Here is a 10,409-nt window from a genome sequence, read left to right on the forward strand (position 1 = left end):
ATCAACCACACTACTCTAAATTTGTAATTTTAAGACTCAAGCCTATCTATTTAAGAACGCTCAGGCAACAATTCAGATTCTAGAACGTCCATAACTCTTTTGCTCTCAAAGCGGCACCTTCAGCCAGATTCGAAGTGGCATCTGGTAAGAGTGCCATCTCAACATTACATTTAGAAGTATACAATCTTCCCTTCTTCAGGAGAGAAAGCCTGCTCCGGAGCCAAGGATATCTCCTCGATCCAAAATTGTAGGGACAGCGGTGTTTAGTCCACCACCAACAAATATCGTACACATCATACACCGTCAAATATCACATTCAATAAAGGTTGTGGTAAGGACTCCCTGGGGAGTACAAATTGCTACTGATACACCACCACAAATGGAGAGGGGTGACCATATTTGTGTCTGAATCTCAAACCATCAATGTCTGATTGCCAGCTGGGAGGGAGGCCAGTTGGGCTTGGTAACACGTTTACTATGCCCATCTACACCTTGTTGGTGGATGAAAATGTAAACTCCTAAACCTCCTCACTACGAACTACATCTCTAGGACTTCAACATGAGATATAGATGTCCTTGCCGAGCATATGATCTGGTACCACTTCAGCATAAAGCACACGTTCAAAATGTTAGAAACTAAGGAGGAATACGACCTCCTGAGGATGGCTTCACGGCATGTTTTTATTCCACAATGGTGTCAAGTCAGCAATTGGTAAAATGTTATTGCAATCAATGATTTTAAATTAATACTAAATATAATGCTAGTAACTATTTTGCTCTAGGGGGGGCCAATCAAACGGGCTCGGTAATGTGATTTACTATAGTGAATAATGGTCCAAAAATAACATTAAACTGCCTAGGGATTTTTTGTTAAGAAATAACCATAACTCTTCGTCGCCGGCCGGTCGATACATTAAGTGGGCCCTGTCTGTCAATAATCCCGGCCCACTTTTTCCCCCCCCCACAGTCCGCCCCTGGACTACAGAGTGCCGCGATTCGCTGTAGCACGGCGCAAGCCTGACAGCTGCCAGGAACCCGGAGTTGCCAGGTTGGATCATTGCCATCGTCTCAACTCCCCAGCCTACCAAGAAGAAGGCGACAGCAGCAAGATTAGTTGGACGGTGATTTTAATAGTAAAGTTGTCCATAAAAGATATTATATTTGAAAAAGTGTACAGCTAATATATATAATACATTACATTTGATATCAATTATTGTATATAAAACAACTATATTTATATATTTAATTAATATAAACTTAACCAAAAACTCAAGAGCAATTTTTGTTTCGTAGATGATTCTCTACTTTGTAAAAAATGCTTTTTGGCCCATACATCTTATACCGTTGAAATGCTGTTTTCTTACTTTTCAAGTGGTGCCGACGTTTTGAAAGGCGAACCAAGCATTTGTGGGATGAGCACGCAGAGCTGAGTATGTGACATATTCCCTCTGCCAATGCTTAACAGCCTTTTTTTGCGTGTTGACCCAACTCGTTTGGATGGTGGATTGGATGATGGAAGTCTGATAAATAAAGACATATTGGCAACAATTGATTTATTAACAATTGATTCATTTAATAAGCAGCCTCAGTAGCGTGTGGAAGAACCAAACACAGCCACAACAGCCTCTCCTCCTCATGCTGTCACCAGCCTGCTCACACTCTGCTGTGGTATGGCATCCCATTCTTCAACCAGCATTTGTCCCAAGTCAGCCAGCGTGGTTGTGTTGGTCACTCTGGCACGGACAGCAGGGCCAAGTTGATCCCAAAATGGGGTTCAATGAGGTTGAGGTCAGGACTGCAGGCAGGACATCCTCTCCACTCCTACTCTATCGGTGCAGCAATCAGCAAAGCGTTCTCTGCGTCTTCTCCACACTGTGACCCTACGATCCAAGTGCTGTAGGCAATATATTGTTTTATATCAAAATTAATTGATATTTATTAGCTGTAGCTACACTGTAAGAATATAATGTTTACTTATGGACAACCTTACCATTAAAGGTCCCATGTCATGGCCATTTCTACTGATCATAATTCCATTGTTGAGGTCTACTAAAATAGATTCACATTGTTCAATGTTCCAAACTCACATTGGTTTCTCTTATCCAGCATCTCTGTATAGTATGTGTATTCACTCTCTGTCCTACACGCCTTGTTGGAGCTCCTGCCCCCCAGTGTTAGAGTTTTACTCACTACAGGGTGTACTTTGAGGGTTTGTGACTCTGCAGACCGTTTACATGAATAAAAAGCTACATAACACACAAGGGGACGGGTAAGAACCAGAAAAGCATGACATGGGTCCTTTAAATCCCGTCCAACTAATCTTGCTGCTGTCGCTCCTCTTGGTAGTTGAGACAATGGCAATGATCCAACCTGGCAACTCCGAGCTTCCTGGCAGCTGTCAATCAAAGTCCATTGGCTCCGCCCCAAAGTGTCAGAAACCTTTCACGCGCGCGCAGACAGTACTCCGCGATTGAGTGAGGCACTCCCGCTAGCGAGCAAGAGGGCTGTCCCGCTCGCGGGGGTTTAATCTACGCGCCAAGGTCATTTTATGCACGTGTAAAAGCAAATGTTTCGATCGTTAGTAGCTAGTTTTGCGCGCTCGAATATTGACCCAATTCTGGCTCAATATGTAAGTGATCGAGCTTTAAGGAAAGCTTTCATTAAGAGGACACCATCCCTAGGCACACACACTACCCAACTCCCATTCATTATATTTTACAAAGCGGCTTTAGAGTAATAATCATTTATAACCTTGACCACTGAGCTCTGTGAATATATGGCCCTGATCAAAAGCCAACACTGAACATCAAACAGGCTCATTCAGTTGTAAGTCTGGCTGTGAATTAGAGAGACATTAGAGTGTGCCAGTGCTGGTGCCAGGGACAGAATTGTAGCCTAACAAGACAGTTATGGGAAGTGATGACAGCAAGCTGGCAAGTGTCATTACTCCAGACCTTCCATGCTGCTCATTCGGAGCAGGCAGCTGGCAAACGGCTGAGAGAAATATCGACAGGGCTTAAATGTTTTGGTATTTCCAAATGAGTGACAATTCACACAATTGGTTTCATTTGACATTAGCAAACCATACAGAGAGGATCATTGTGTATCATTCACTTTTGTGGACAGCATACGAGACTAAAGCAGGGATAAATGACTTACATTGGGATACGCAGTTATTATTTGCTTTGCTGTAATTCCTGCCCAGCTGGACACTTCACCAGCCAGAAGCCTAAAGCTCAAAGCACTGTGGGCAGAGAACAGAGCAATATCAGAAATACTTGACAAAGCACTTTCAGCAGTAAGGACTCAGCAGCACGCATAGTTAAACTCAAGGGGTCAGGTTCTTTTAAAAGCTCTTGTACCAGCCTCGGCTCTTTTCGCAATTTAGAAAAACAGTTTTCAAAAGAAAATGGGTCATGATAATGGCAGTAGAACATGGCATGTATAAAGGATTGGCCCCTGGAGAGAGAAAGAGGAGTGAAGAACAATGGTGTCTCAGTGCTTTGTCAGTGACGTAACAGCAAGGTCTCGTCCGCTGAATAAACGGTATTTCCTCAGCTTGCTTTTGTGTCTCCACCACATTTAGACTCTGTGTATCGTCTCAGGACAGCCAGTGTGCACGGATCCTGGGTCGTTTCAAAAACAAATAAGAAGCTGTCAGGGTTTCCTCGCCCAATGATTGTGACATTCAAAGCCTTTTTGGATGAAAAGGGGTCTTTTGGTGGTCATGTGAAAAAGAAAAATCCAAGGCACTTAGAAAATGTGTCTGAAGCCTTTATTCTGCATGGCTAGTCATAATTGCAGGCTTAAAATTATAGAAGGAAAAAAAAGAGCCAAGGCACTCAAAATATCTGTTAAAAAGCGTTTTTTCTGCTCAGCTGGTGACTGTGAAGTTCTTTACTCTCAGTTATGACTACACAAACAGAAATGCAGAGGCTTTTAAACATATTTCTGCAACGCTTTGAGTCGCTTGCTCTTTAATTAATGGAAAACAAACCTTAGTAGTGCCTCACTGAAGGACAGAAGGGAACAATACAGGATGGGGGTAACACAAAATCATTTCAAATCAATTAAATATGATTTAAATCAAGTCCCTCCATTCACTCATACCAGATTTAGTTACTGTCCTTTTATTTGCTAACAACTACATAAAAGGGTGGACTACAAAAGCGTACATATGTATTAACCCATACATTTATACCAGCAGTGATGTTACACCCCCAAGAAAAAAACAGGGGGTAGTAAACGCCGCACACGGAGCCTCATGCAGGAGGAGCTCTGTCATGTTTATTGCAGGAACAGAAATGGATCTGAAACATTAATGGAACATCATCCCAGTCGGTCACAAACTGCAGCTCACAGATGTAGAACACTCCGGCTAAAACATGTATTTTAGCCGCTCATAGAGCAGCTGAAGGCCATGTACGTTTGGAGGCACAGTAACACTAAGCATGGACAGAGAGGTCCGTATTCCTACTTTAGTTTCTACATTTTGCCCACGTGTGCCTTTATGTGAGGCTGGGCTACCAGCCCTGATCCATATGTCTCGGAGCACATCTATATCTCATGTTGAAGTCCTAGAGAATAGTTCAGTAGTGAGGAGTTTACATTTTTCATCACAACAAGTATAGATGGCATAGTAAACGTGGTTACCAAGCAACTGCTCCTCAGCCTGCCAATCAGACATTGATGGTTTGAGATTCAGACACAAATATGGTCACACTCTCCTTTCCTACTGTTCATGTAACTCAGTCTACACAACCTTTATTGAATGGATTTATTTGATATATAGTAATTTCATAAACGGCAATTTTGATCAAAATATCTTTCGATGTATTCTCCTGAAGGAGAAATATATGTCTGCCGATCACCTTCAGCCTGATGTACTGAAGGGGTGTAAGCCGTTCAGGATTTACTGTACGTTTAATAGATAAGGCTTAGTCTTTAAATTACGATTTAGGATCTTTAGTACCCTAACCTGCTGCCAGTCACACCACTGGTGATATAAAAAAAAGATGCTTATGCTAAGCATTTTTGCCCCTACTGTTCCTGTCAGGCAGCTTTTGAAATCCTTTCTCTAAAGAAAGCTGGCATTCCACCTTCCTTCAGTATTTCCTCCGGAGGGGCAGTAGGGAGGATGACAGCAGGAAAAGTGCCACAGTCAGGAAAAGTCCTACTTGGGTTTCAGATTTGTCTGTTTAATAAACAATGTCATGTGATAGCTGTGTGACCTCCATCTGCAGCAACTTTTCTACATCCTGTAGTAAACACTTTTTCTTTTTGATGAACACCAGCTCAGAATGAACAGTTTTTGTATTGTATTTTAGCTCAAATATTTAGAGATGAAGGAAATGTATTGCATTCTATTAAAAGAGGGCTAACATATTTGGTTTGGTTTTAAAATGCTGTCATTTCCCAAATCAACTTGAACTTGAATAATTGAAATATGGTGATCTAGTGAGCATGTGAGTGTGTGGAATTGAGTCAAAATAATGAATGCTGAGGACAGGAGAAAAAGAGGCATACACACAATTAAAGATACATTCCTAATTTGTATTATTCTTTTCATTGAATGCATTGACAATTTACAATAAGTTAAAACAAGAATATAGCCATCCTTTCTCTTTAAATTAGCACGGCAACTAATCTTGCACAAGGTAGTTGCAATGCTATATTGTTATTAGTGAAAATGGTCACTAATCTCAGATGAGGGGCGCTGATCTGAAGCTGAACAGTGAATGCTGCATGATGGGAGCTGCGTTTACAGTAAAGGCATTTAGAAAGGACTTTATGTAAGATTCACACAGCAGGGGCTCCATGCCTTTTGTATGCAGGAGAAAAACCAAGGTCTATGTAGGGCTCCACAGGGACGCCAAGTTAGAAGTGATTTGGTGAACATGAACAATGGAGATAGCTCCTTTGAGAATTTCTTAATTTCTGAGATCTTCTATCTACACCATCAGGAGGTCGTGGAGCTCACCTTTTATAAATGCATACTGATAATTTACTAGCAATAGTTTTGAGGTAGCTACCAAGTCTCACTGTCTTCTGGTGAAATGTCTTTTGGTATAAATCTAGGGAAGAAGTCAAACTGTATTGAGTGTCTTTTTTTAACCTTTTTATTATTCAAAACATAGCCAATAATCTTTCCACACAAGTAGGCTTTTAAAGCCTCACATGTGGTGTTATGGGATACTTCTGAAGATTCATTGGTCAAGTATTATTTGGGTATGTTTATTATTTCCCCAGAAAAAAGGAGAGTGTTCAGGCTCCATCATTTGAATCCATTTGTGAATCGAACTTCCACGGCCATCAGAGAGGTTTCATTGTCCCCCCAATCCTCCAACATGTGCAGCAACACACTCTCTTGCAGTATTGCAACCTTGACTGCCACACACCTGTCTGAAATTGTAGGTCTCATGAAACTCTCTTTTGTCTTGAGTTTTCTTTTGACACATCAATACCGCCTGCTGTCTGCCAGAATCAATGTGTGCCCAATCCCATGTTGCACACCTCTCTGTAGCAACCAAGACAACCCCGAAAGCTTGGGATGAGAAAAGCTTGAGTGCAAATATGGTGCACCGCTCTGTGGCTCAGTTTTCTGCAACAGAGTTCCACAGAGAGCAGTGTTTCATTCCAATAGTTCCTATAGCTGCTGCTTGCTCCTCCCTGCTCCCTATAGATGCATTTATAATCATTTGGATGAATGAGCCCTGCACATAAACATGTGTAAATGGTGACCATAGATATAACAGAAGAAGAATAACAGCAGGCATTTGTAACCAGGACTAAGTGGTATGTAGGAGTATGCTAAACAGCTGCGCTTCACGTCAGTGCAGTGGAACTGGTAGTTTAGCACTATCCGTTCTCCGGAAGCCCCCCCACCCACCCCCATGACTTGGTGACAGATATGATCTGAACTTCAACTGTACATGAAGTGTGAGCTGAGAGAGCAGATGAATTATGTCATCCTGAAAGTGATGTTGTACATAGGCATAGAGCTGCCTCAGTAACAGCTGTTCAAAGGTTAGGCAACTGTGGGGATGGGGGTGGGGGGCTGCCAATACTTGACTAGAATGATGTAAGAAGCGGAGGGAGGGAGAAAAACGAGACGCACGGAGCAAAGGAGAGAGAGGGAGAGAGAGGGGGGGAGTGAGAGAGGTTCACTGCTCCGATATTCTCCTCACTGTCGGAGACACAGACGGAGCTCCTCCCTAGCGGGTCTCCGAACTGAGGTAAGCTGGCTTTTCTCACTCCCACTATTTAAAAAATTACAGAAAAATTTCACAATTTATGACAGTATTTTAGAATTGTATGAATAGAATAATGCAGAGTAATTGTCCCGTATCCACGTTGATTTGAATGCAGAGACGGTGGTGTAACACTGAGCACAGAGAGAACATTCATTAAGAATCTGTTGTGTGTGTGGGTGTTATCAAGTGGAGTGCGTCATGCAAACTGCACGAACGACTTCAAACAGGATCATTTTCAGGACTCCAATCTGTCAAGTTATGTAGACGTTTAAAGCCTACTTGTTAATAATGACGTGCATCTGACGTGAGAATATATCTAATGAGCCCGTTTGCATTATTTGTTTCTCCAGCCTTACTTTGACTCGAGCAGAAGTGACTGTCTTCAAATATCAGCACCTCGGACAGCGACACACCGCCGCTCCCACACTCTGCCGAGGAGAGCTCAGAGCCGTTTAGGAGCACAGGACATGGGGCTACCCTGGCACGGCCCCCCGCTAGGTTGCAATGAGCTTTAGCTTGTCCGTGGCACACTAACAGTGGAGGAATGCCCTTGACAGCAGACTACGCAGAGTTGTTTTCAGCATGACGGCGGCCCCGGACACTGAGCCATCAGCTGCAGACTCGGTGGTGAAACAAGACTAAACCCGTGCATGTTTAACCAGAGTTGAAGACTCGTTTCTAAAACACAGCCTAATACTTGAGTTCTTCATACTACCATGGGGATAAGGCATATTTTGTTGCTGCTCATATACCTGGACCCTCTGTGCGCGCTGGGCACAGCTACAGGTGGGAAGAAAACCAAGCAGGCGCCCCCCCGAAAGCCTCCCAAAACCACCGCGGTGCCCTCGGCTGTCCCGCTGAACACCCTGCCGCCGGCGCCCACTAGCAACCACGACACATGCCTGGGCTACTATGACGTGAGCGGCCAGTATGACAAAATGTTCGAGTGCAACAACACGAACCACCGGTACTGCTGCGGGACGTGCTACCTGCGCTTCTGCTGCGAGTACAAGAAGGACCGGCTGGACCAGAAAGCCTGCAAGAACTACCAAACCCCGAAGTGGGTGCAGACGGTGGTCCCGTCCCCCATACCGACCGGAGAAACGTACGATCCGAGCATGGATCAGACCAACACGGCGGTGTACATCACCTGTGGGGTCATAGCCTTCATCATAGTGCTGGGGTTGTCAGTCAAAGTGGCGTACGACAAAGCCACAGAGCCCCCTCAGGAGATGAATATTCACAGGTGAGTCGGATGCACAGTTTAAAATGACATAGCCTATTACGTGAGAATGACTTGTGTTTGAAGCACACACAATCTACTCCATCTGTTCTCAGAAATGTTCTCTCCTTAATAAGGTTCACAAACAAATAGAGACAGACATCTAGAGCTCCTTGCAGACAAAGGTCTTGTGTACGAAAACAAGCATGGAGTCATTTTGAGAGCAGTAGTTTCCAATGTACCATAATACAACCTAGTTGTAGTTAAAGTGTAAGTCAATGTCTTTGTTCCCTATTTCAATCATTATTATTCAGACTGACACTAGGACAAAAATAATAACATCTTGGATACTTGAATCACATTAGCCCATATACTTGGTCCATATAACCAAGCCCTGTGTTCAAGTGGGGATCTGCAGAATGGTGAGCAGAGATGGGATATTGTTTCCAAAGCTGGCTCTCCTCCGGGGGCTTCAGCATGGCGCTGGAGCACATGTTGTACTGCAGCTCCATCAGGGAACAATGCTGACACACATTATTTCCTCAAGATGGAATAGCTTTTTTTATTGGATGTATAATTCAACACATGAGCAATCTAAAGACTGTGAATAATGGATAGTGTTAACTGTATGGTCTGTATCAAGTTTGTGCGACATCATGCACGCATCACTGCACACTCAAGAAGAAACAGGAATGATGGGGGTGTGTCGCAGTAACATTAAAATATGAATGTCAAAGCAAAGGTTATGTTAGGTGACACATTTGTCATACAAAAATCTTTGAACTGCTGCAGCACTGAAAAACTAATTTGATATAATTCCCCAAAGCAATGGCAGAAAAAAGCAAACAAACACTTTGTGAACTTTCTTTCATCATGATTACTTCTCCCTCTCTCCCTCTCTCCCACTCTCCTCCCTCGAGGGCTCCTTCCTTCCATATGCACCTGGTGTGCGGTCTGAAAAACATTCAAATTCAACCCAATTAGACAAGATACTCATGCACCAAATGTTGTCTCTCTTGCAAATGAACATTTGTCATATTCCCAGAATAAAAAATGAACAAAACACAGCAGCCCTGCTGAACCGTGATAGCACCAAACTGTCTGAACAATTAGCAGCCTTCTGCATGAAAGAACAGACACGCTAAGAACAGACACGCTATCACTTAATCTTTAACAAGTTCAGCTGCACTGACAGACAAACATGGTGCAGTGGTAACAGTCATTCTTGTCTATTCGTTTTCCAGGGCCCTTGCAGACATCCTGCGGCAGCAGGGGCCCATCCCCATATCGCAGTATGACTGTGAGAACTTTGCAGCAATGAACGGCTCACCCAAAGACAACACGCCAGTCAGAACTTCATCCAAGAACCACTACACCCCTGTCCACAGCTCCAAGTCCAACCATGGTAAGTCCTCTCTCACCCTCCAGTCTCTGTGGCTGAATCAGTGCTGCAACCTTTAGCCCACATCAACCTCAGTGTGTCTATGTAAAGCATTTGGGGTACATTGATGTTTTCCATGCAGAATGTGGCACTCCTCCAAAAAGCACCCACCGTGCTCACCCCTTTCATCAGTGTTTCTCCAATGATAACATCCAGTAATCATCCGATTTGAGGGGAAGGGAGAGAGTGAGAGGAACAAAGGGGTGTGCGAGTGGAGATAATTACAGGCTGGCAGCGTGGTGGTGCAGCCCTGCCGTCTGACAGGCTGAGGGACGTCCTCTCCATCACTCAGGGTGAATTAGATGCAAGGCACAAGGCATGATTCAACCCGCGATTCAGAGAACAGGTATGGAGCATAAATGTGTATTATAGGTGAAAACTGATCCAAAGACGCAAAGACACTCAAGGAGAGGATCAACTATTACTGTGTGAATCCTCCCGGTCCAGTAAAAATCATATGCCTCCAAAAATCTGTCTAATTTGAATTAGAACA

At 43.6% G+C, this 10,409-nt stretch overlaps 2 protein-coding genes across 2 annotated transcripts in view; one reads left to right on the forward strand and one right to left on the reverse strand.

The window, feature by feature from the left end:
* The window catches only part of LOC104962351 (transmembrane protein 132C-like), an 8,779-nt gene extending 7,715 nt beyond the window's left edge, over positions 1–1,064 (reverse strand). The window contains exon 1 of the mRNA XM_010790787.1: positions 966–1,064. Coding sequence (XP_010789089.1) covers positions 966–1,064 — 99 coding nt within the window. The remainder of the gene's footprint in view (positions 1–965) is intronic.
* A 6,117-nt stretch (positions 1,065–7,181) lies between these two features.
* On the forward strand, positions 7,182–10,089 carry LOC104962350 (shisa family member 6). The gene is made up of 4 exons (XM_010790786.1): positions 7,182–7,235; positions 7,604–8,499; positions 9,720–9,880; positions 9,999–10,089. The coding sequence occupies exons 2-4, from the start codon at positions 7,970–7,972 to the stop codon at positions 10,073–10,075; spliced, it is 768 nt and encodes a 255-aa protein (XP_010789088.1). The 5' UTR covers positions 7,182–7,235; positions 7,604–7,969; the 3' UTR covers positions 10,076–10,089.
* Positions 10,090–10,409: the final 320 nt, after the last annotated feature.

Source organism: Notothenia coriiceps, unplaced genomic scaffold (genome assembly GCF_000735185.1).
Source record: "Notothenia coriiceps isolate Sejong01 unplaced genomic scaffold, NC01 NC01_scaffold00034561, whole genome shotgun sequence".
Taxonomy (NCBI): Eukaryota; Metazoa; Chordata; class Actinopteri; order Perciformes; family Nototheniidae; genus Notothenia; species Notothenia coriiceps.